General features: G+C 39.4%; 1 protein-coding gene across 1 annotated transcript in view; it reads left to right on the top strand.

The window, feature by feature from the left end:
• The first annotated feature begins 4734 nt into the window (after positions 1-4734).
• Positions 4735-26707, top strand: part of crtac1b (cartilage acidic protein 1b) — a 44739-nt gene continuing 22766 nt past the window's right edge. Inside the window, exons 1-6 of the mRNA XM_041789718.1 lie at positions 4735-4905; positions 8023-8210; positions 13757-13953; positions 18667-18803; positions 22812-22968; positions 26498-26632. Coding sequence (XP_041645652.1) covers positions 8029-8210; positions 13757-13953; positions 18667-18803; positions 22812-22968; positions 26498-26632 — 808 coding nt within the window. The 5' untranslated portion in view covers positions 4735-4905; positions 8023-8028. The remainder of the gene's footprint in view (positions 4906-8022; positions 8211-13756; positions 13954-18666; positions 18804-22811; positions 22969-26497; positions 26633-26707) is intronic.

The following is a 26707-nucleotide window of genomic DNA, read 5'->3' as shown; positions in this document are numbered from 1 at the left end:
CACAGAGACACAGAGACATGCAATAAATCAATGAAGCCGTTGTGACAGGGCTAGACAACATTTAGTAAGAGTTATACTATATTTGTCTATCCAAACGTTGGGATGAATACTACTCTGGTTGATGTAAATGCTAACGGAAGGGATGTCCTAGTCAACAACTTATCCTCTCACAGCGCCAACTTCTTCACTCTTCTTTTGCTTTGCCATTCAGTTTGTTTACATTCGTGACTGCTGCAGGTGCAGAGCGCTCTGTGCTCTTATTGGTCAGCATCACAAGATGAAACGACAGATTCCTGCGGCTGATGGGTCCTGAAACTCTATCACTGTCGAATCAGGCAATAACCACATAAAAACGTGAAGTCTCACCTCATCTTCGGGTTAGCTATGGGAGCACATGCCGGTTCTGCACTCTAAAGCTGCGTCAGCTTTAGTCCTGTGCTGCTCTGTCCTCCTGATGGCATCCTCTAGGCCTGTGAAAGGCCCATGCCCCATCTCTTCTGGTATCCTCCCAGCTGCCCTCTCCACGATGTACATAGTTGCCCCAGGCAAAATCTACAGGTAACATAAAAGCAGTGTTAGACTCAGGATGCTTGAAGGTCTGTACTCTGATAACGTTTTGTTTGTTTCTTCAAACTTACTGATACAGACCAAACATTTAAACACTTAGGGATTTCATTAAAAATCTGTACACATTAAGAAAGGTAAAAGGGATGGGGGGGGGGCACAAAAGCAACATGCTGACTGAAAGAAGAATGGGGAGAAGAGAAAAATGGATGCAATTTATAAAGGAGGTCCCCAAATGATAACTTGGTGCAACAATTTAAGATTTAATTAATAATCTGAACATATTTATGGTTTAATCCTCCGTGAAGTACCAAGGACAGTTGGAGCAATGGTGTTGGGTGCAAATTGAACACACTGTCATGTTTTGTTTACTGAAAGGGCACCCATGTTTTATGTACCACAGGGTCATCAAAAAATGCACTGTGCTTTTTTTCTTTCTTTTTTGTTTTCTAAAAAAAGAAAAGGGCACCAAGAGGAGGGCAGTTGTCCCTCTGCCCACCCCCTAAGTCCACCAGTACACAGAAAGGCAATAAAAAAAAAGATCAAGTAAGATTACCATAAAATACTCAAACAGGTTGACCAGAAATCATAAGGCAGTAACTTTACCCTTAAATATTTAGAAGAAGAAGAAGAATGGAAATTGGTAAATGGACTTGAGCTTGTACAGCACAATCTAGTAATCTGACAAAGTTCTTTTATACCACAGGTCACACCTACCCATTCACTCCAGATTTACACACTGCTATCGGAGGTTGCTCTGGAGAATTGGCCATCCCTATTGGCTAATCACATTCAGACACATCCAAACCCGTTGACACGCTGACAAAGCAGTGGGAGCAAATTTGAGTTAAGCGTCTTGCCCAAGAACACATCAACATGTGACTGCTGGGGATCAAACCCATGGCCTGAGATGACCAACACCAGAAGGGACAGAAATTATGGTGAATTCAGCTTTATTGGGAAACTTTTTGAATTTCTGTCTTCCATTTACTTTACTGCCATGAACTTCAAGGAAAAAGTCAAACACTTAATACCTTCCTGTAACACCAAAGATGCTGTCTCATTTTTGAAGAAAAGTAGTTTAATAATGGTCGAAAGGGTGAAGAAATAAAAACAATTTTGTTAAACTGTACCGTTTAACATTTCAGTCAGGAACACTAGTCATACATTTAACCACTGATTGGATACAGTTTCACTTTATTCAATAGATTCTCCCTGGGTTAGTCAAGCAGCATCCTTTGACTTTCCAGGAGGTGCATATCTAGAAACCCCTGTAGATACTTTTATGACAGTTGTTAAAGAAAATATAGTCCATGCATTCTCAGTTCATATTCCATTCACATTTTCCAGTTATATAACACATCAATACATCTTGACATTGTGAACCTGGATTTTAAAATGCACCAGCAGTTCATATACTCATAGTGAAAAAGGAAAAGGCCTCAGACAAATTCAGCTGATACAGAAGGAAGGTCAGGTAGACTGATGCAGAAGAGGAGAGGAAGAGAGGCCCATGTGCAGACAGGGCTGTGAAGCCCATTAGTTAGTGGGAAGGAGGAGTCTGGCTACACATGCTCAATAGATTTTGGCTTTTTTGACCAAAAAAATCATCTTTAATATCAAAGTAAATACAGATTTCTACAAAGTAATTTCAATAAAACAAAAACATGTCATGTAAAATAAGTGATTGCATAAATATTAACCCCCTTTAAAGGGACTGACCTAATTCTAGCATCCTGATGTGCAAGCCTGACTGAGACCTATCCACACAGACTCAGTGCTGTGATTGCAGCCAAAGGTGAATCAGCTAAATACTGACTTGAAGGAGGTGAATATTTATGCAGTCACATATTTTTATTTAATTGACATTACATCATAGAAATTTGTTTTTACTTTGAAATTAAAGAGTTTTTTGTAATTGTATTTATTAATTTTAAAAGCCAGATTATACTGACCATGATTGATTTACACATCCAGGGGGGTGAATACTTTTTTATAGGTACTGATCTCAGGAAGTGAACCGGCACCTCTTCAGCCACCAGACCACTTTCCAGACTTGAACAGGTGACCCTCCAGTTCCCAATCCAAGTCCCAGAATGAATGAGAATGAGCCAGCTGCTCTACATATACAAATATACATATATATTAGACTTCTGAGCATGATAATAAACGTTTTGTGATAATGAAGTGACTTTTATTGAGAATTCTGCTCTGTTTAATGGTTTGTTTACAAGCTGCAGTGTTTGGAGGGTGTGGCCACAGTTTGACAGATATGAGTGACTACAGAACTGTGATTGATGATATAAACAACACGGGCTGCCAACCTTTTTCATAACGGTGACCCCTAAAAACAGGTCTGATCATACAACTGCACATGCATCAAGATTATATCCCAGAAACAAGTTATAGTGATGCCCATGAAAATAATTTACACCTATGAAGTATTTTTACTCTACCTCTGCTTACTATTTTTAAATGTAAGTTGTACTTAACCCTTGTGTTGTCTTCTGGTAAATAATGACCATCCCATTTTTCATATTTTACATTGCTTTTTTTTGCCTCAGTTATCTTGTTTTATACTTATTTTATGATGTTTTTATACACAGTGTGGGTGACGGTTTGGTACAACATCTGCAGCACTGCTGATGCTGTATCAATCCATCTGTCAATGGTCATTGTCAACTGTCATTCGTGAAGAAGACCCCGAGATACAGTACTTGAGGCAAGTGCTCACACCCCACCCAGAGGAAGCAATCCACTGTTTTCAAGCAGAGAATTGTGGCCTTGAACTTGGAGGTGCTGACCCTTATCCTAACTGCATCGCACTCAGTGACAAACTGCTCTGATGTCAGCTGAAGTTCCCCGACAAAAGAAGCCAAAAGAAAAATCTGCAAAAAGCAGAGATGAAATTCTGAGATCCCAGAAACCCTCCTCACCCAAACTGCACCATATCCTGTCCATCCTGTCTTAGTGATAGGGTGAGGAGCTTGGACATCTGGATGGAGCTCAAAGTAAACCTGCTGCTCTTTCACACTGAAAGAAGCCAGTTAAGGTGGATCGGCGTTTGATTTGGATGCCTCCTGGTCGCTTCCCTGTGGAGGTCTTTCAGGCGCGTCCAACAGGGAGGAGACCATGGGGGGTAGACCAAGGACTCACTGGAGGGATCATTTATCTCATTCGGCCTGGGAATGCCTCGGAATCCACCAGAAAGAGCTGGAAAATGTTGCTGGGGAGAGAGATGCATGGGTTGACTTTGGATGGATGGATGGAGAACATTTAATAACTTTTCCATTTCTACATGTTTGCTAAAAAGTTTGACTGTTTTCTTTAGTGCAGTGGTTCTAAACTAGTGGCTTAGGACCCAAAAAGGTCATGAAACAAATTCCAGTGGGCCATGAATGTGTCTATGTCTATGATGTGTAGACACCCAAAATGGACTTCCATACAGTTTTTTAATGATCTTTCTTTTAATGACTAAATGTTGGTCTTTTTGCAGAGAGTTAAACTATCTAGATAGAATAAAATAAAACATATTAAGATGTGCTTGTAAAAATGAAGTCTCTTTGTTCAAACATGTTTTGTTCTATTTAGTGTCTGAACTACAACAGTTTTCATTTTCACCACTGCCTCAGTGATGCATTCGAAGCAAGTATGCAACTTCTGAGGCTTCACAAATATTCTCACTAACAAAAATTTTGTGTACAACAGTGCAATAGCTGTAGCTAATAATAACATAATTTTATAATAAATAAAAGGCTGTTTTTTCATGCAACTTACATTTTTGTTTTAAATTCAATCAGGCTGCTTTATTTTGGAGTTATTTTCTGGACTCTTTTAGAATATTGAGATAACACAAAGATTAAGTCATCGTTTTAATTCTTGATTTTAAAATGGGGATGCAACTGCGTTTTTTCCATTGTATGTAGATGTGTGCAGGACTCACATCATCCTCTCTGAACCGATGAAGCTGCACACCATCAGCCCCAGCTGTGCCCCGCTGCCAAACCATAATGAACACCTGCGGACACGCCCACCTGCCGCTCTCCTGCTCCGTTATTGGCTCTTTGTTTAAACATCCCGCAGCCCGTCCGGCGATTGGCTCAAACATCACACAAGTGATTTCATAAAGCAAATCTTTTGGAAGTTGTGTAAAGGGGCTAAGTGGGAAAAACCCTAGAGATAACTGCGGGATCAACAGCACAATTATCTGCCTGTATCTCTCCCTCTCTCTTCTCTTCCTCTCCCTCTCTCCCTCCCTCTCTTTCTCTCTCTCACTCTTTCTTTCTTTCTTCGTTTAATCGCTGGAGGATTTTGTCGGAGTTTCTGAGCGTCTCTGCATCTGTGAGTAACCTGAGTCTAAAGCTTCTGAAGCTGCTGGATGTGTGTGTGTGTGTGTGTGTGTGTGTGTGTGTGGATGTGTGCGTTAGTGTGGCTCAGGATGTGTGTGGAGCTCCGCTGGGATCTGGAACAAGAGAACAAGGAGTCGACAGAAAGTTGATCTGAGTTGTGATTTTAGTGTAACTTTGGACTCAAATTCAAACATTCATAGCGAGAAAAATGCTTACTTTTCATATTTGAGCCGCTGAGCCCGTAATGCCATTTCTATGGTCATCTATCGCTGGCACCCTGCCTCACTGTGAGGTGTTTGCTTCTTTAATATCATGCCAGTGAACAAAGAGAGTTACAAGCTTATCTTTGATATAAAAAATAGTAATTTCATGCTGGAGTATCCATCTAAAACCCTGTTCAAGATCCGCGTAAGCGTTATCCTGCGCGTAAATACGCTCAAAAGACGCACGAACAGATTTCCCATTTAAAAATTGACATGTTTTTAATGCTGGTTTTTGCTCTTAACTTTGCGTTTTATACATAATTTTGCTTTTATTATAATAATACTAAAAGTTTAAAACATTTTATTGCCATTAAATAGCAGGAGATTTGATTTTTTTTCATTATATATCATCTTAAAGCTTTTTAGCGTCTTTTTTATCACTTGTGTGATAAATTTCATGGTTTGACTTTTTACTGTCAAATGTTTGATGAAGTTTTGTTCTCACAGATTAATGTTTCAAACTGTTGATATGAAGTTGTGAAGCTGTCATGGTTGTACTGAGTGATTTTTGTGCTTCATTGTTATAATAAAGTGTTTTTTATGTTTATTTTAAAAATGATGGATGATCTTGGAGCTTAACATCAGTAGGAATGGTTGAAGTCTCACAGTGAGATTCATTTGGACCTCTAAAGTAGTAAAAGTGTGTGTGTTCTGCAGTGTGTGTCCTTCACAGAGTAGAGACTTTCTGGAAGCATACAGTGTGTGACTGTGTGTGAGTGAAGTAAAGATGTTGCTGGCTCTTTGTCGCAGTGTTATCAGGATCCGAGCTGGGCTTGAACGCTCCAGAAGGCACATGCTGATGTTGCACGCTGTGATAATGGCCTCTTAATGCCAACATAAATAACCAAATCGAAAAACATTCCTCTGCTTCAAACTCCAGACTCTTTTTTTCCACACTTATTTCATGCTCTCTGACTGTTTTACTACAAATTACCTCATTTTGAGGCGTCCTGCTCTGATAGTGGGACGGCTTTCTGTTGACCCTGCAGATGTTACACCCAAAAACAATGAGCACACGAAGAATCTTGTGTGTGCAAAGTCACATTTGCAACTTTGCTTGATGTCTCAAAGGGGGAGTCTTGGTTTAAGACTGCAGTTAATGCGGGGTAAAACGACTCTATGTCCTTGACTTGGTAATGTAGAAATCTGCCATTTTATCAGACTGGTCCCCAATGGTTTCAAGCACTCACATGCCCTTTTATGGCTAAAATGTTCGGAATAAGTCACTTTTTTCACTGTTTTTAAGATTTGTGGGCCAAATGCACCTTCACTGTCCCGTTATAGTACAAAGAAAACAAGACCTGCCATATTTATCACATCATTTTTTGGGTAAACTGAAGTAAACCTTGGAAACTGAGGTTGAGCCGGTCAAGTTTAAGTTGAAGAAGACAGTGTATTCTTACAACTTGCATTTCTGTCCAGCAAATGTCAACTTTCTTGACCTTCAAAGTGCATTTTTGTATCAGAAAGGCTCTTTTGTCCTGCTTAAAGGTTGACTTTTTCTCCTCTTTTTTAATTTATAGCTCACTACCCCATCTAGAATACGAGCAGTTCTTTAAAGCTGCTGTTTTTAGTCAGGTCCTGCTCCTCTCATTTGTCATTACACCCTCTCTAATGGGGAAAAAGTGCCTCATCTCCAGCTCCCATTGTTGTTAATTAACCCCTCTGCTAACACACACAGTCTACAAACCAGCGTTATCACCGCTCCGCTCCACGTGCGAGCTAGCATTAGCCGAGGCCATATTTCTGCAGGTGTCAGCGGAGGTGCTTCCTCTCCCTGCCGTTGTGCTTTTCAGAGTATTACTCAAACAGCAATGCGGTTTTATCTCAAATTGAATTGTTGAGCGAGATGTTAAAGAGCCATACATCACCTGGACACTCGGAGCAGAGAGGGAGAATCTGCAGCGGTGCAGGAGTGCAGATGGGAACGGCTCAATGGCATTACAGGTGGAACGAGCGTGATGATGAAGGCTGCGTTCATAAATCCACGGGCAGAGCAAATCAAGCTGTCAGCTTGTAATGCCATTTAGTGTGTGTGTGTGTGTGTTGTGTGTAAAATTTTGCGGAGCTGTAGAGGATGAGCGTTTTATTTAAGGAGGTGACCTTCCTCTTTCTTTCCTCCTCCTTGGTTGTTTCTCTTCTGTTTTCGGGTGTCAAACCCCAGCTCTACCTGCCTACACACATTAGATCAATCCCTCCATGTTCTTCTATCCACCAACTACCAAAATGACATGAACATATTACACTGCCCCTTTATCCCAAAAAGCTTTCTGATTTAGAGTTGGTCACTGTCTGTGAGGAAACAGCCCCTCAGGTCCGTTCTATCAGGCCATATTGGTTTCCCCCTCTGGCCTCGGGCTAATGCCCTGCTCCATGTATAGATTTTCTGTCCTGTATTTCCTCGGCCTGTCCGGCTGTGATGGGTTGTTCGGATCTAACCCTGCAGAGCGCTGCTGATTGCAGTGGTAGATCTTCATCTTTATGTCTGAGTATTGCAGAAAGCTCGATCCGCTGATGTTTGCCCTGCGATGGATTTGGAGAATTTGCAACAAGGGCATATGTTGCAGTTTAAGATGTTTATGACTTACAGTTCATTTGATTCTCATTTGTGCCGACTCCCAGGGCTAAAGTGAGCTGGAGATCAGCCCAAGAGTGTAGTGCTTGAGTGCTTTTTTACCAAAGATGTGCAGCTGCATTGTTCAAAATACAGTCACACATTCACTCTGCACATTTTCTCTTTTGTGCAACCAGAGGTTTGATTTCTGGAGCTGCAGAGAGACAAACAGCATGATGATAAAAGTCTGTCTCAAGCTGTGGTGTTGCAAATAGTGTGTTTCTCCCTCTAGGTGAGGATGTTGTGGCTGGTGTTGCTGCTGCCTGCCCTCTCCTCGGCTCAGCGATCAGAGCCCATGTTCTCAGCTATCACCAAGACCGTCCTGCCTCCAGACTACGACAACAACCCCACCCAGCTCAACTACGGCGTGGCTGTCACTGATGTGGACGGGGATGGAGACCTGGAGGTGTTTGTAGCGGGGTGAGAGAGGAGACAGCAGATTGTGTTAAACACTGTTTTTGCAAGCTTAATGTATCCTTGAAATGTCTTTTTCTCTCCCGCAGTGTAACAACACTCTTATTTTGTTTTTCACTATGGACCATTAGAGCAATTACTTAGCTGTTAAGTGATATCCAGCTTTCATTCAGAGTCTGAAGTAAAATGTCTCTGTCATTTTCAAAGCTAAAGGTTAAAGACGAAAGCCAAAAAGAGGAGACATGGTGAGGGCGCCCTGCAGCTCACTCAACTGATGAAAATGGATGTGATTGGACAGAGCGCATTGATGGGAACAGTTTGGCAAGCTTGCCTCCTTGCAGCGAAGCAGTAATAAATTCCTCAATGCTTAACAGAATAGAGATAGACCTAAATGATCCTGCTTAAAAAACGTCTAAGGCCACGAGATCCTGTGAGAAGATCCTAGACTGGAGAGGCTCAAGGAAATCTACTCATGATAGGGAGAGGTTATAGAATTATACCAAGATGACTTTTAAACTTTTAGACAGAGTCATGAAAACTTTTGTCCCTCTGGATCATTTTGATGACTCTAATTTTTATTTTCAAACATTTGAAACATTTCTCCTTGAGTTTTAGAAATTGTTTAAGGTACACAAGAAGAAGTTTAAAGAAATTCGAACTGCAATTGATGCTTTATCCTTCCTGGAAAATATAAGAAAAAAAGGTTTAAAGGTGACATATTGTACCTCTTTTCCACCTATGAATGCAGTCTACTCTAGTCCAAATTAGTGGTTCTCAACTGCTGGGTCAGGACCCAAAAGGGGGTCACAGAGCCATTTCCAGAAAGTCGTGAATCTGTGCATGAAAAAAAAATGTGCCAAAAGGTGATGAAACACTTTCAAAACATGCTTGTTTTATCCTGTTTCTGCAGGCCAAACTGTGCTATTTTTCATTTAATAAATCTGACTGGTCACAAATATATCAGAAGTTTGGGTTGCAGTTTCTCATTGAGGAAGTTGGTGGGGGGTCCTGAGGCTCCACCTGTTGAGAACCAATGGTCTAATCAGTAGCTCTCAACTGGTCCTACATCAGGACCCATCATGACCACCTTAGGAGAAATCATGACCCAGAATTTTAAACATTTCCCACTCCAGTTTATTTAATAAGATTCTAGACCCTAAAAGAAAAAAAAAACAGAATAAAGAGACAAGACATAACAAGCATGTTTAAAAGCACACCATAACAGAAGGACACGCGTACATCTTATTTTACTCAATTTTCCAGAGACAGCATAGAAGTTTGATCATTTCTTGAGGAATGTCTTCAGCTGTGTGTTATCCAAAGAAAAGAAGAGAAATAAGCTGAAAGCTTGAGACAAAAACTGAAATTTAATCATAGTAAAACCTAAAAGACAGATTTATGAATTTACCCTGTGTCAACTTAGGTTTTCTGTGTATGGAATTTTGGCCAGGTTTTGTTCCTGGCACACATTCGAGACCCACCGGAAAGACCTCTGCGTCCTACTTTTGGGTCCCGACCCCCCAGTTGAGAACCACTAGTCTGAAAGTAATGTCTTCACCGTGCTCTGTTCAAAATATAGAATGGCTCAAGCACAAGAGGATGCTTTAGTGCTGGCCCTGTATAGACTCGCTCTAAACCACCCATTCCCAAAGTCTGGGTGGGGGCCCATAGGTGGGTAGTGGGAGATTTTTTTGGGGTCACAAAATCAGTTTTCAGAATTTCTTCCCTAAAGTAATTCATGGCACATTTATATCTGCAGTACATTTTATAACCACCATAATAAAAATACAAAACGAGACTCTACCAGTCTTGGATAGCAAAAGAGCTAAAGTCACAGTTATGGACATTTGGCTGATAAAAAAGAAACTTATATTCCGAACTAAAAAGCCACTGAAGGCTCAAGGAGTCAAATATTCAAAGGAAGGCGGTGTGAAACAGGTAAAGTGGCCCCTTACAGGCTCTTGAAATGAAAAGCGGCAGTTCAAGATCAGACTGAATCCAGGATTAACGTAATCGCGGTTTGCATTGGCCATTTACGCAACCAACCAACCAAGGATGGTCAGAACGCACACTTGATAAGAAATAACACATAGAAAATAAAGATTATTTATCTAACTGTGGTTAATCTCCTCTTTTGTTACATTTCTCAATGCTATATTGCATAGAACTATGGTAGATTTATCCTGGCTTTTTATACTGTCTTAAACTAAGGGTTATTACTTTGTTTGAACACATGCCTGCTTTTATTTTGAAAGAAAATAAGAAATCTTGGTTAGGTCGATGATTATGATGTAATAGTTACTACAAAAAAGGGACTTGTTATGGATTGCAAGGGGAAGTAAGAGAAACGTAAAGAGGTAAAAATTTGATAACAGAAGGTGCAGAAGGCTTTTGACTTGTCCACTCAGCTGTCTCTGAGACTTTAAAATGAAATGAGACATTGAAGACCTTTGCACACCAAGTCTGATTTTCGTTCGATTTTTTGCACATTTTGCACATGCAAGGTTAAAGTAGGTGCCTTTTTTTCAGATTACAGCCCCAGAAATACCTCAACACATCTGAAAACAATAGACTCAGTGTGGACGCAGTGGTGGACTTATTTTACATCACTGTGGCTGTAAGGAGATGCTGCAGTGGCTTAACCAAAGTGTGCTGAAAGGAACAATAAAGTATAGGATTAAAGATGATGCACCAATTAGGGACCTTAATTTCATCATGATTAACATATTAATGCTGACATTTCTAACTATAATGATTATTTTGATGTTACAAGGAGAGAAGATTCTTAACAGACCATCAGAGTTCATGTTTTCAGACACAAGTAGACCACGATGAAAGAACTGGGTTGCCTTATTTAACATTTTGTGGGTTGGTTGATGCTCATACCAACATTTAGTGAGAATCAAAGCACAATCAGACAATCTCTAGTCAACACTTTATTCTGGGTTACCCCCATGTCACTTGTAAAAACATACTTTTTTGGAAATTGTGGAATGATATCCAAGGCCCTGGAAACCTTTTCTCCCAGCCAACTTTTGTCTCCTATGAAAACTTTTGGTTTGTATTTTTTGCTTGTGGCCTTCAGATGATTTTAAGCACAGATCATGGTTTGGATTGATTTTCATCCACATTTTTAAGGTTGTTTTGCAGCTGAGCTTGACGGATACTTTTTACATGCAGAACAAGAGGAGTAATGAAAGAGCCTCTCAAACCTCCTGCCACAGCCTACAGGTGGAAGCTTATTTGGAGTCGGTGGTGTTGAAAGCAAGAGCTCAGTACAGGCAATGGCAGAGCAGGGGGAGAGACCGAAAAAGACTTCCAGTTGGGAGGATTTGTGTCCAGTGATTGGATAATGATGCATGTCAAGTGTGAAATCCCCCCAGCTTGAGTTGTCTGCCTGAACTACCACACAGGTGTGGCTCCATGTAGTGCAGATGTTGAGTTCAAGTCAAAGTTGTTCAGAATTTTTCTGATGGAAATATTATACCTCTAATCTTCAAATGTTACCAGTGTTTTTACACCAAACATTAAACATGGCTGACCATAACTTTATAACTTCAGTCAGTAAATTGGGCTGCTGCTGCTGTAGAAACTTACTCACTTAAGGTTGATTAAATGTTTATTTAATGAGAAACATAAATTTACTTTTTCATACACTGTGTTCTAGACTGGCTGAATGGGAAAGTTGTCTTCCAAGAATCAGTGAATTTATTTTATTTACTGTTTCACTTTCTCAATTATTATTGTTTTTACCCTGCCAGCAATAGTATCGTGCCAATTAAAAGTATTCACCCCCTTTGATATTTTACCCTTTAATGATTTTATGAGTTAATATAATTTGGCTTTTTTGACAGAAAACCCTCTTTAATGTCATGGTGAAAACAGGTTTCTACAAAGTAATGTCAATTAAACAAAAACATGCGATGTGAAATAAATGACTGCATAAATATTCACCCCATTTTAAGTGACTGACCTAATTCAACAGAGGTCCAGAAAATCGGTGCTAGTAGTCTCTTAATTAGTGAAATTGGAATCATCTGAGTGCAGTGAATGCGCCTCAAGTGATTATAGTATAAAGACATCTGTGTCTGGAAGGTCCAGTCACTGGTTAATCAGTATTCCTGCCTGCCATTACACCATGAAGACAAAAGAACACTCTAAGCAACTCAGAGAAAAGGTTATTGAAAAGTAGAAGTCAGGAGAAGGATACAAAAAATTCCAAGGCAAATAACATCACCTGAAATTCAATTAAATCCATCATCAAAAAGTGGAAGGAATATGGCACATGTGTAAATCTGCATAGATCACGTCGTCCTCACAAACTAAGTGACCATGCAAGAAGGAGACTAGTGAGAGAGGCCACCAAGACCCCTATCACTACTCTGAAAGAGTTATTCTTCAGCTGCTGAGATAGGAGAGACTCTGCATTAAACAAATATTGCCCGGGTTCTTCACCAGTCAAAGATTTATGGGAGTGTGGCAAAGTAAAAACACTTATAAATCATGCCTAGAGTCTGCCAAAAGGCACATGGGAGTTTCTATGGTCGAGTGAAAGAAAGTTCTTTGATCAGATGAGACCAAAATGGTGCTTTATGGCCATCAGATCAGACACCGAACACTGCAAACACTGTCACCACAAACACACCATCCCCACTGTGAAATGTGGTGGTGGCAGCATCATGCTGTGGTGATGCTTCTCTGGGATGCTGCCCTGGAAGGCTTGTAAAGGTAGAAGGTAAAATTAATGGAGCAAAATATAGAAAAATCCTGAAGGACAATCTTATTCAGTCTGCAAGAGAACTACAACTTGGGAAGAGATTTATTTTCCAGCAAGATAAACCTAAACCTAAAGCATACAGCGAAAGCTACACAGAAATGGTGTCAAGAGTTGTTGTGGGGTGGCTGAGTCAAAGCCCAGACCTCCATCCATTAGAGATTTGTGGCTGGACTTGAAAAGAGCTGTTCACGCCATCTGTTTTGACTTTACATTAAAGAGGGGTTTATTGGTTAAAAAAAAAGCCTAATTATATTGACCATGATTCAGGTCATTTATAAACTCTATGTAAGGGTAAAAGGCAGACAGTGTCTTCTGCTGTTAACTGCCTTGTCTGACTCCTACCTGCGGCAACAGTTTAACAAATTATATATAGAAATGATCATGTCACTGTTGGTCCCATTTGTATTTGTAGCTCATAAAATGGCATCAGTAATAAGTTAGGTTCAAAAACTTTTTTTTGCAGGAGCTTTAAAGCAGTTATGGCAAGAAACAGATTTTGGCAAACGTCTTTAAGCAACTATAAGGTTCATCAGGACCATTGCACAGACGATGAGTCGTTATCAAAGACCTGACAAGCTAAATCAGTGGACTCGTGCGAAACAATCTAAATCAAAGTACTTAAGGGACAAAAAAATCCATTCTTACAAAATCCTACATAACAGAATTTACTCATTGACAGTAGAAAAGACTGACTCTTTTATTTAGGCTTCAAAGTTCCTGCTTACAGTCTTATGTAATGAAGATGTAACAGCTTGCCTCTGGTGCTTTCTGACAGCTACAACGGCCCAAACCTGGTTTTAAAGTACGACAAGCAGAGGAAAAGGCTTGTCAACATCGCCGATGACAACCCTAGCTCCCCTTTCTACCCCCTGAGAGACCGTCAAGGCAACGCCATTGGAGTGACAGCGTGTGACATCGACGGAGATGGTCGGGAGGAGATTTATGTCCTCAACACCAATAACGCTTTCTCTGGTACAGTAGATGACACACAGCCTCTGTATTAGTTTAGCTCTTTTCTTTTTCAGAGACATAGCAGGAGGATCAGTATGCAGATATTCGCTTATCTCATCTGAGTCCTCATCAGATAACACATCGGCTCTGTGCTGCTATAAATCAATCGCAGAACTACAGAGCACATACTGACAAAAATGCAACATCCTACCTCCATCATTTTTATTAAAATAATAAAGGTCACTTTCAGCCTTTTCTTGTTTACAGTCCCCCAAGGTTCATGTGTTGCATAACTAACCTCTAAAGCCCAGTTCAGACCAAAGATCTGGCACAAGACAAGACCAAACTTGCAACTGCTTGCGACAGGCTGCTCTAACATAACATCCCTCTCAGCTTTTGGAGCTCAGATGTTGTTAGAATAAAGTAGAGCTGGTTGTAGATAAAACAAGGTAAGAAATTTCTTGATTAAATATGTTCCACAAACTGTAGAAAGGGGCACTTTGAGGAAGCCAAACCTTTCCCTTAAAAAAGGCTTGATGCCAAAATGCACTGAAGTTTGCCTTTACACTTTGTTTCCACATACATATGGTTACAGAGTTAAGTCAACAGGAAGTCCATTCATTCCTATGGGAGTCTCAGTTATGTCCAACATTCCTGCCAAACTCCTCCCTTCTTAATATATCTGTGCTGCAACGATGTTGAAAATGTTGAACTTTCATTGTAGAGTGGTCTGAGAGACTGTATCACAGTGTGCTCGCTGACCAACCTACTAACTGGAAAACGGACCTTTAACAAGTCATATTTATCAGCTTGATATGAAATACAGTCAGTTTAACCATTTTTATAAGAAATACGGTGTTTAACAAATTTATTAGACCACCTGTCATATTTGTCACAGAGACCATCCAGCATCATGAAGTTCTTTAATGTGGACTTTTTCATTTTCAGTGAGCTCTCCACGTTTTACCATTTTGAACAGGAATGAGGAATTTCAGACTGAATTCACCTTTTCTTACCCAAATTTGAGCTCACTGGGCTTCTCTGAGAAGTCAGAAATGAATCAAGCATAACATTCAACCACTAAAACTCATTTTTCTATTCAGGAATGCAAGTAAATAACTATAATGTGACATATGAATCAAGAACTAATAATGTGCTTTACTATTTTTTCAGTTTTTTGTAAATCAGTAAATTTGAAAATTCATGGATCACAATAATAATTATATTTTAGCATTAAAAATATCATTTGGGTTAAAGAGCTTCTACATACTGGTGTATTAACCATTGCAGAAACGTAAAAAATGATTTTGGTAATTATCAATGCTGTTAATTTAGGGCAGCTGTGGCATAAACCTTACTTTGGGTGGTGGTCTAATAAATTTTGGTTAGCACTGTATATTATCTGTCACTGTGCAGTGCTGTACCATCATTTTGGTAGTTATAAGATTTAAGTGAACAGTTAGAAAGGATGATTAGATTAAAAATGGGTTATTTCACATATAAACAAACATTTGAATAGCTGCACAAGTTAGCTTAGTTTAGCACATTTGGCCATTCATATGTACTTGTGAGATACTGCATCTGATGTTTTCCTGGCAACCCAACATCTTCACTTATTTCTTGACATGCAATATTAGTCCTGTTTTATCTCAGTCATTCCCTGAGAACATATATGAAGCTGCTGAAGGAAAAAAAAACAAAAAAAAAACTGGACAGTAAGTTTCAAATTAAAAGCCCAGTCTATCATGTCTTTGAAACAACTGTCTTCATTTTTACAAAACGCTTTTATTTTGAATAGTTACTGACACACTATTACTATATCCTCAATTAACTCACTTGTATGGGGGTTTAGAGGTAAAACTTATGAGTTGATAGGGCTTTGATAGCATGCAGCCACATCAGCAAGACCTGGAGTAGACATGCACAGCATATGTATGCTGCAAAACACACAGCCATTCTTAAATGGGCTTTAGGGTCTACATGACCATGTAGTGAAAACAAAGGTAAACTTTTTCAAAGACAGTGCCTTGCAGTTTTTGTTATTTCATTAACATTGTTAATATAACATAAAACATGTAACAGCTGTTGTCATACAACCAAATTCCAACTACTGTTTATGTGAACTAGATGCACTGAATACCAATGATACATTTTAATGGTTTTATGTAGTTCTGGTTTGATGCATATATGTAAATCCCTAGCTGGTGCTTAGGAAGTGGTGCACAATAACATTTTATTTAGCTCAGATGCTAGCTTATAATTCAAATGGGTTGTGTTGTCATATGTCCCAATCCCCTTATAGATTCTTAATATCCTGTTTAGTTTCTCATAAAATCCAGAGAAGTACATGCCTGTGCTTAATAAACATGTCTGATAAACTATTGAAAGCATAGAAAAGAAAACAAACCAAAGCGAACATTCACAATGCTCTGCTAACATACAGCCACTTGCTAGCTATAGATGTGTGTGTGTCCAAAATTGCATATTTCTGTATTAAATACTTTGAGAACACAAGTGTGCATTTAAATGAAGTATACTACTGGCACACATTTAAAAAAAATGTCCACCTGGACACTTGACCCCCCAGTGAGCCCAATACTGCTGACACAGTGGCTGTTGTACTGTTAGCATGCTAGCCTGCTAGCTAACGTTAGCATCCACTAGCTAGCTAATGTATTACGAAGAAAAAAGAACAAGACTTTAGCTAACATAGGTCTGTTGGTCCTACCTGAAACAGCACCTATTATACGGCCGACGATATATCAGTTGTAAATATTGGAAGGAACGTTTCTATCAGCCAGTTTGTTAATTAATTTTTTAACTCCTATCATAAAGTAGCCTATTTATTACACACTTCAATGAGAACTCTATCAAACCAATATGATCAATAAATGATACTAAAAACCTTTTGAATACAATCAGATAAATGATAAAAATGCCCTTCAGTTGATTATCAGTTGCCAAAAAACGACTAATGTATCAAATCTGATTTTAAAAAAGTATATGTGATATTTAATGGATTTCGGTAGAAGGTTAAAAAAAACATTTCAGTTCCAAAAAATTCTCTATTATTTGAGTTATCAGACTTTAAGGGGTTACACCTATATCTACTGATACCAATATCAGAATTTAGAATCAGAATCAGATTTACCGGCCAAGTACACAACAAGGCTCGACTCTGATTAGCTTTGCTCTCAATATACGGGCAGTTCAAGTTCTTGTTAGGTATTTTTTTCTAGTAAGTGCATTGATAGTATGTGTACACAGGGTGCAAGAATACTGAATAGAGATGATCAATTGTATAAAAATATGCAAGGATGTCAGCAGATTTACATGAGGTAGATAACTAATTAAGATGGTTTACATGAACTGTGAAGTGAAAATATTCTTTGAGGTGAGGCATTTCACCACTGTGAACAGTCTGACAGCATTTAAGTCACAGTAACATAATAAAGAGATGGAGCAGGATATTCTACATTAAGCTGGCTGAGGAGCTTGTGAGATGAAGGTTGTATGTTCTACACTTGGACTATGAAGAGTTTTATCAGAGAGATATAACGCCAGTACTGTTGTACATCCCTATGTCTTAGCTTTGGTTGAATTAAATTATCAATAGTCATCAACTGCGGGTCAGTCTAGAGCAGGGCTGTCAGACTCATATTGAGTTTGAGGCCAGGTTTGCTCCAACGAGACATCCTGAGGGCCAGACTATTTAGGCCAGGAGTCACAGCGGAGGCCAGGTTCTGAATTTATGCCTAACCTGAGAGCCTAACACAGTCAACATGTAACCATAAACTGTCAACTTCATTTTTACTAGTAATAAAATATGAAAAAAAAAAAAAAAACTTTAACACTGGCAGAAAATCATTTTGAGATTCAAAAATTTCAAAATGATAAGTTTAAGGGCTAAATATCTGAGATAAAAAAAATCAAACTTTTTAGTTCAAAAGGTAAAAATTTGAAATTTAAAGGTAAAACAATGGTTTGTAAGGCAAATATATAAGATGGAAAGTCAAATCATAGTTAAAAGGTCAACATGAGAATATATTTGAAATCATGAGTTTAAAAGGTAAAATATATGATTACAAACTCAAAGTTAGGGGTCAAAATATGACTTCAGTTTTTAAACTGTGAATGTAAAATGTTAAAATATGATAGAAAAAGTAAAATTATGAGATGAAAAGGTCAACATATGACTTAAAATTTTCAATTTCGAATCTGAAAGGTCAAAATATGAAATAAAAAGTCAGAACTTTGAGATGCTAAACTAAAAATATGAACTGAAAACATTAATTAACATCTTTTCACACTTTCCTGACTTTTTATCTAATTATTTTTATTCTACTTTTTTCAGACTTTGATGTTTTAAGAAGGACATGTTAAATTATCAAGGTTAAGTTGATACGTTTATACTGGCGGAAATCTGCAGACCTCATACTGGTGGGCCAGTTATAATAAAAATATGATATGATCTTGCAGGTCGGATGAAACTGTACCACAGGCCCCATTTGGTCCCCTTGAGTTTGACACCCCAGGTCTAGAGTTAGTAGAACAACACCGATATATGAGATTACCCACATGTTAACCTCTTTCACCATGTAAACCAGCAGTGACATATGTAACTACAGTGCTGATTATGTACTGAAAAAAGGCCACTTGGTGACTGTGCTGTAAAACTCTTTACTTTCTAAACAGTTGTTTCCTCTCTTAAACTCTGCATTTCTCCTCATCAAGGTCGAGCAACATACGCTGACAAGCTGTTTAAGTTCCGTAATGGACGCTTTGAAGATCTGCTGAACGACGACATTAACGAACACAGAGATGTAGCCAACCGAATGGCTGGGCGCTCAGTGGCCTGTGTGGACAGAAAGGTACTAAATACACAAACACTAATATGCACACAGGCCGAATGCAGATCCACACATACACAAACTCCCTAGAGTGTCTTCTGTGTACATGCATGGATGCTTCTGTTTGTTTACCAGTGATAACTCATGCCCTGCCTACGCCGCCCTTCTCAGCATGTGCTATGACAGTTCATTTGGGGGAATGGTGTGCCATTTTCTCTCTTCTGTCCATCGCACCAGTGTAATTACAGAAGCCAGGGCTCGTTTGTTTTATAGAACATCGTATGAGGGGAGGAGTGATGACTGCACACTCCTGCTTTCTGCTCGTAGCATTTTCTCTCCCTCTCTCAGTCACTTTCCCATTGTTTTCTGCCTTCTTTTACGCCCTTTTTTTTTTCCTCTGTGACGGACACGCTCATACTCTCTTTGTCTCTTATCTCACACACACGGCTCTTACATCCAATCAGGGGAGGGGATAAAGGAAGTAATAGTGGGAAGAAGACAGTAGGGATTACAATAGATTTTTTTTGTAAAACCACAGTCCCATCTCAGTGAGCACTGATAGGTTGTGCAGCAGCCAAACCGATTGGAAAGATATCAGCTTTTAATGGCATAATGCTTTTAAAAGAAGCCAGTGTGTGCTCTTCCATGCAAGTTCCAGCAGGCACATGGACAAAAAGAATGAATACATTTTCCTTTTGCTGAACAAGTTTTATTACAATAAATTTCATCAGCAGCACAAGGTTGCATGGATCTAATTTTGAATATGCTGTTTAGTCTGCAAGGTAGAAACTGATTTTACTCATAAATAAAGTGTTATCATTCAAGAAAAAAGAGGCATAATTAGTCACCCGACTGTTTCATCCCTCCCAGTCTCCTTGAAAGTGACGTGCCATCATTAGTCTTTTACAAACTGATGAAGGTGACATATTGAGGGATCTCACATTGAACTGATGGAGCGGTTCTCTCTGCACTATAAGCCAGCATGGAGGCTGTGGAAAAAGGTCCATTTCAAAAGCTAGAATGATTGCAATACGTTTGATAGAAAGCTAAACATTATTTTATTTTATGGTAAAAATGCCACATAAGAGGTAGGAGCTTGTTCAGGCTGCTTTAAATCCCTGCACCCTCTTGCACTCTGCAGGCATGCATGTCCCACTACTCACCATGCCAATTCCAGTGACAGAAATCAGCCTTGGGCCAAGACTTATTGGAAAATCGTTGACTTTTAAGTTTGTTAAGTAACTGCCAGTGGCCTTCAGGTCTTACATTGTCGTTCATTCTTTCAACCTCTTTGTGTGCATGTGTGTAACTCCGACCCGCTCCCCTCACCACAACAGGCCATAACGTGCCGCTTCATGACATTTACATCAACTAGACTCATTTGCTTTTCTTGTCTCAGGAAAACACAGTAAAGCCCACGTAAATGGTGGGATGGTGTGTTTGTGTGTGCCTTTGCATATGTTCATGTGTTTGTATTGATTGAAATATGTTAGGCCTGGTGGGAAAGCTCATTGGAATCGAGTGTGTAGTCTATTAGTGTGGTTCCGTCTGTGAGTTTGTGTCTGCAGGGACTCTGACTGATAATGGAGTGTGAAATTAATCTCCAAAGGGAGGCGGAGGAAGGCGGGAGGGAGGGAGGCTAAGAGAAGGGGAGTAAGGGTAGGAAACAAGGAAAAGGAGGAGAGAAGGGGAGAGGAAAGGGTTTTATTGGATGAGTCTGCTAAATATTCTCTAAGATAACTTCAAAATACAAGTATGGATAAATGACAAAGCTAGAGGTAAAATAACTTTAAATCATGATATATGACCAAGAGGTACAAAAACAGCTTTGTTTCAGCAGCCATCAGGGAACTCAACAAGTCAAAGCAATACAGGAGGAAAATTCAGGATCATTTATTGATTGTTCATTGATCCTTACATATCTTATCTAATATCTTGTATTAAGTAGTTTATTCAAAGGCCTTTTAAAACGAAGGGTTTTGTTCATGAAACAGATAAATGTATGTTGATTTTCTTACAGCATGGCAATTTTTTTTTCTTTTGTGTGGGTCATTGGAAGGTCAGCATTTATCAGACAGGGAGGCTCCAAGGAAAAAGGCTGGGAACCACTGAGCTAACAGGCATTTCCCTTTAGCTCAACCATCGATGTTTATGTCCAGTGAGTTTTTAGGATTTAAAATAACTCACTGATGTAGCCTTACCATGGTGGGAGTCTGTCATTATTCTGCCATAATATAGCTATACATTATCAGATTTTAAGTATCAGTTTGTTTCAAAATAGTCATATTTATCAGTTTAGTATGAAATACAGCATGATTTATCAGTCAGATTATGTTACTTTTGATACATTTAAGTGTAGTTAGAAGTCATAATTAGATGAAAACATGTTAATTAATATTCAAATAATATTAGCAAATCTGGCCCTTAATATGCCTTTTTAACTAAACATTTCCCAAAATGTTTATCTTTTTGCCATATGTATTTCTCCACTTTGCATATAAGGTATGATAGCAATTCCATTAGGTTGTTTTAAATCAACTGAAGTAATCAAAGTTTATTAATATGAATGTTTCATATTAATTTTACAACTTGGTTGATTAAATGTTTACAAAGAAAAGAAATGCCTTGACTAAAAGGAAAGACTAAAATGTTTTATGTTTTTCATCGACTAAAACTTAAAAAGTTAGTGATGTCTAAAACGGGATTAAAAGTTCAAAACAGTTAATCTAAAGACCAAGACAAAATTCTAAAAAGGCTGCTGAAATTAACAGCGCTTCTTTAAAGTGCATTGCATTCTATATAAATGAATGTTAACTAAAGTTCAAAGTTCAAAGTTCAAAAATATGCTTTAATGGCATGAATGGTTAAAACCTTTATTGCCAAAGCAGAGTCCATATACAAAACAGAACAAATAATAATAATGACAATCACTATAACACAACTGTTAATAATAAAATATTTACAAAAACTAAACTAAACTAACTAACTAAAGCAGAATATAAGTGGAATTGTAAAATCTTTTCTTTCTTTGATATACTGTGATATGAAAAAATGCATTAGTTTGAATGGAAGCACTGAGTTTATGTAGACTTGAATGTGGATAATTAACTTTTGAATCATATAGCAATTATCAATTATTTGACTCTTAAAGTCCAAAACACACTGGCACCATCCGACGTACGTTTTAACGATCATTCCCATTATTTTCTACGAATAAACCCACACTAGCAGTGTGGATGTGCCATGGCGCTGTATTCCCCCTTCAGCCGGCTGTGGCTGGTGGAGGGTTTTCCTGAGAGAACAGCTGTTTTGGCTGCTGTAGTAGCAGCTCTGCTTGAGAGCACAGAAAAATAAGTTCTTGTCATCTTTTGTCTGAGGTGTATGGAGGCGTTTAGCTGCTGGTGAAATACCACTGCTCCTCTTGTTTTTTTCACTTACCTGGTGAGGCTGGGAGGCGAGAGCTGAGTGAGCTCTGGTATAAAGCAACTGGCCATGCAGTGGCTGGTGAGGAGTTTGACAGTTGACACGCTGCTGTTATTGTGTGCTAGGGACGGCATTTGAGCCACAGCATGAAACGAAGCATCGCTCTGGCACCAATGTGTTTTGGGCTTAAGTCTATTTTTATCTGGCCTGCATTACATAAATCAAAAGTAATGAGCAAATATTTAGTTCATTAAGCACAGGAAGTGGGATATTGTACTAATATAAAATAACCTATATCAGGTTTAGCTATAGCTGCTTACAACTTTTCTCATCAATAAAATGGCCCCAGTAATTCTGGTGGCAGTTGATAGCTAGATGAGCTTCAGCATGGTATAAGATCACTGCTGGCCTTTATTCAACAGGTAAAATGTTCACCTACTGAGTGAAGAAGCATCACTTGTTTCTATGAAGTAACATTTCTTAGTTGATATGATTAATTCATTTTTTATGCTATTATTATGGCTGAAGTTGGGATAACAATAATGTTGAGATTTATTGTGCAGCTCTAATGTTGACCATATATGTTTAATTGTTTTTCATTGCCAGGGCACTGGCCGTTATGCCATCTACATAGCCAATTATGCCAGTGGAAACGTGGGTCCTCACGGTCTGATTGAAATGGATGAGGCAGCCAGCGACCTCTCCCAGGGTGTCATCGCTCTCTCTAATGTGGCAGAGCAGGCCGGAGTCAACAAGTTCACAGGTAGGTGTGAAAAGATGCATGACTGTGTGACGTAGACCTTCCCTCAAAGATCATCCAGCACTTGTGGACCTTCAGTCTGATTTATACAGACATCTTCAGAGGAGCATGTGCTCACTGTAGACATACTCTGAAAAATAGCACTTAGGCACAGAGAGGGTTGAAGATGTGAGGCCAGTAAAGAGAGCTGGATGGGCGCCAGGTAAGAAAAGAAAGCAAAACAGAAAAAGAGCATGATGAGTGTTAGTGTGAGAGAAGAAAGAGAGGTAGAAGTGTATGTGGGTTCTCTTGGCCCTGTCAGCTGTTTACTCCAGTCAAAGTCATGGGAGGCAAAGAGGAAGGACAGCACACACATACATCAGAGCCACAACTCAACGGTTCAGAGATGGCATCTATCACAGCCTGGTGAGGTTCACCAGACATCTGAAGGTGTGAACACAACACATAGACACTACTGCTGCACAGTGTTTTTAATAAGCAGTCAGTACAGCCAGAGCTACTTCAACCAGAGTCTGGGTTTTCTGTCAAGGCTCAGAAAGTGGCAGAGTGATCCCTGTTGGTCAATAAAGGGAGACAAAATGTCAATATGGTAATGTATGGTCGATACAATAATCACAATCACAAAGAAAAAGAAGGTAATGGAAAATGTCAAGACCGTAAAAAAAGGAATTTGAGGATGTGCTATGATGAGGTGAAACTGACAAAAGCACTGACTGAATACATTAATCACACACTTTGCCGTTTAAGGGAAGCTTTATATTTTTCTGTTAATGAGATGTTGTGGTATATCATAATATGACTGAATTGCAATATATTAATCATTGCCTGAATCATCTAGTGATTCAGAGAAGCAGATTACCAAAGGTGTATAACAACAAGCACCTAGCCATGCAGCCTAAGTTTGCAAACATTTGTGATATAAAATGGGTCGTTCTGAAGAGCTCAGTGACTTCAAGTGTGGTACTGTGACGGATGCCACCTTTGCAATAAGAAGGTTCATGAAATTTCATCACTGCTGGCTATTCCACAGTCAACTGTAAGTGATTATATTAGAAAGTGGAAGCGTTTAGGAACAACAGCAACTCAACCACGAAGTGGAAAACCACTTAAAATTACAGAGTGGACTCAACAACTGCGAAGGTGCGTGGTGCGCAAAAGTCACCAACACTCTGCTGATTCCATAGCTGGAGAGTTCTGAACTTCCATTGGCATTAATATGAGCACAAAAACGATACAGCGGGAGCTTCATGTAGTGGGTTTCCATGGCCGAGCAGCTGCATGCAGGCCTCACATCACCAAGTCCAATGCCAAGTGTCAGGCAGAGTGCTGTAAAGCCCACTGACACTGGAAACGTGTTCTGTGGAGTGACAAATCATGCTTCTCTAATTGGCAGTATGATAGTTGAGTCTGGGTTTGGCGGATGCCGGCAGAACCTTACCTGCCTGACTGTATTGGGCCAATTGTGAAGTTTGCTGGAGGAGGGATAAAGGGCTGTTATTCAGGGTTTGGGCTAGGCCCCTTATCTCCAGTGAAGGGCAGTCTTCAGCATACCAAGACATTTTGGACAATACTATACTTCCAACTTTGTGGTCTGGGGAAGGTCATTTTCTATTCCAACATGACTGTACCTCAGTGCACAAAGCAAGGACTATAAAAACATGGTTTGATGAGTTTGGTGTTGAAGAACTTGACTGGCCCAGAGCCCTGACCTCAACCCCATCAAGCACCTTTGGGAGACAGCAAGCCAGGCCTTCTTCTCCAACATCAGTGTCTGAACTCTACAGAATGAATGTGCACAGATTCTCATAAAAACACATAAAATCTTGTGGAAAGCCTTACAAGAAGAGTGAAGGCTGTTATAGCTGCAAAAGGGGGACTAACTCCATATTAAAGTACATGTGTTTGAATACAATGTCAATACTGTCCCTGTTGGTGTAATGGCCAGGTAGCCAAATACTTTTGCCCATATTATTACAGATACAGAGATGTAAGAAAAGAAATTTGGACTGAAGTTAGACGTCAACTAAACTGTTGTAGTGTTTATCTGTTTCAGCCCTTACATTCACTATCAGTATATATCTATGCTAAAGCTGACACATAACGAAAGTTCATCACAGCAGCTATTTTTAAGTTTCCATTGATTCTATGTTAAATTTCATTCACATGTAAACATTAAACTACCACTCAGCTTCAATTAAAATGTCTTTTTAACCATATGTAAGTTTTTAATGTGGCCATTTTGAAAGATATTTTATTACCAACTAACACACTGCCAATAGTTTCATTCACGTTTTGAATTCTTGCCATGTATTTTTAGGCTGCCCTCCTGTAAAAGCTCTTGCTCCTGTGGGAAAATAAAGATTTCAAACTGAGCTAGGAATTACGTTGACAAAAGCTGCCTTAAAACACTCATGAAACTGAATGGGAGACCTTGAAATAGATTTGTTTACTATAAAAATAGCACTGAAATTCATCACAAGACTTCCCTAGCTTGCATCAACATGCACTTAACCCTGTGATGGATATCTGCTGTGGTTTAGAGGAGGAGAGCAATAAATGCCAAAGTGAACGATTTCACTATGATCTGTTTCTGTGATATCAGAGACGATCCTGATAAAAACCAAAGCTGTCTGTGTAAGACTTTATTGTAACCACTGGAATGTCCTTGACACTGGTGTCCAACTAAGTTCTGGAAATGAGATATGACTTTGTGATTGAGTGTAGCGAAATCAATCTTCATCATCGGTGGACCTTTTTGCATAGAGGATGTCATCTAAGTCACCGTGAGGAGGGGGCAGAAGGAGTGGGGCCTGTTCACAATGCTGTGGATGATGTACGGCGGTCGGCTTTGTCATCAAAGTGCTGTCAATCAGAGCAGAGGGACAGTGGGTGAAGTTGTATATCTAATGGTTACATATCTCTGGGGAGACATTAGCGGTTTATGGCCATAGGGGGGCGAGTGATATTTGTCTGGGCTGATGGAGCGGCCCAGTAAATCAGCAGCGAGTCCTGACTCACAGCACTGACTCCGCATACTCGAAGGGCAATCACAGCCCTCTCTCCGCTCTGTAATTAGACTCTGCCGGTCTCAGATGAGACACTTCACCGAGACACTTCACTTTATAGAATGTCACTGGAAAATCCTGCAGTGATATTGAGAGTAAATTGAAAAGCAGCAAAGATCTTTTCATGAGGAGAAAATTAGTGTTGGTTTTTGTTTAATGCAAAAGATTCTCTGCATGTGTTTTTTATTTGTTGTTCCTAGGTGTGCCTGTGTGTCTTTGTTTGTGTGCAGCCCATCAGAGTCGGTGTCTGTGTCAGCAAAAAGACCTGCCCTGCATCGAGGAAATGGTCTGGAAAGACTGTAATAATCTCTCGCTGTTCATTTTTGTTATGGAGCTGGTCTCTCTCCCTCACTCTTCTTTGTTTTTTCACTTCTTTCACATTATTTCTTCTTCCTTGAACTGTCTGTTCATCCTCTTTTAAAGCGCTTTACTCTCTCTTACCACTGAGCATCTTTCTCTTTGTGCAGGAGGGCGTGGCGTCGTTGTGGGGCCCATCGTCAGTCAGACCTCGTCTGATGTGTTCTGCGACAACGAGTACGGACCCAACTTCCTGTTCAAGAACAATGGAGATGGAACTTTCACTGACGTGGCACAGCAGGCAGGTAAAGGAACAGTCAAAATCATACTGTGGAAACAAAACACAAGAGACGGCTTCAATGATAATAAAGAGTCTGTTG

The sequence above is a fragment of the Cheilinus undulatus genome, linkage group 6, assembly GCF_018320785.1.
Source record: "Cheilinus undulatus linkage group 6, ASM1832078v1, whole genome shotgun sequence".
NCBI classification, from domain to species: domain Eukaryota; kingdom Metazoa; phylum Chordata; class Actinopteri; order Labriformes; family Labridae; genus Cheilinus; species Cheilinus undulatus.
The sequence above is the reverse complement of the archived record's forward strand: the minus strand, read 5'-3'. Positions and strand labels throughout refer to the sequence as shown.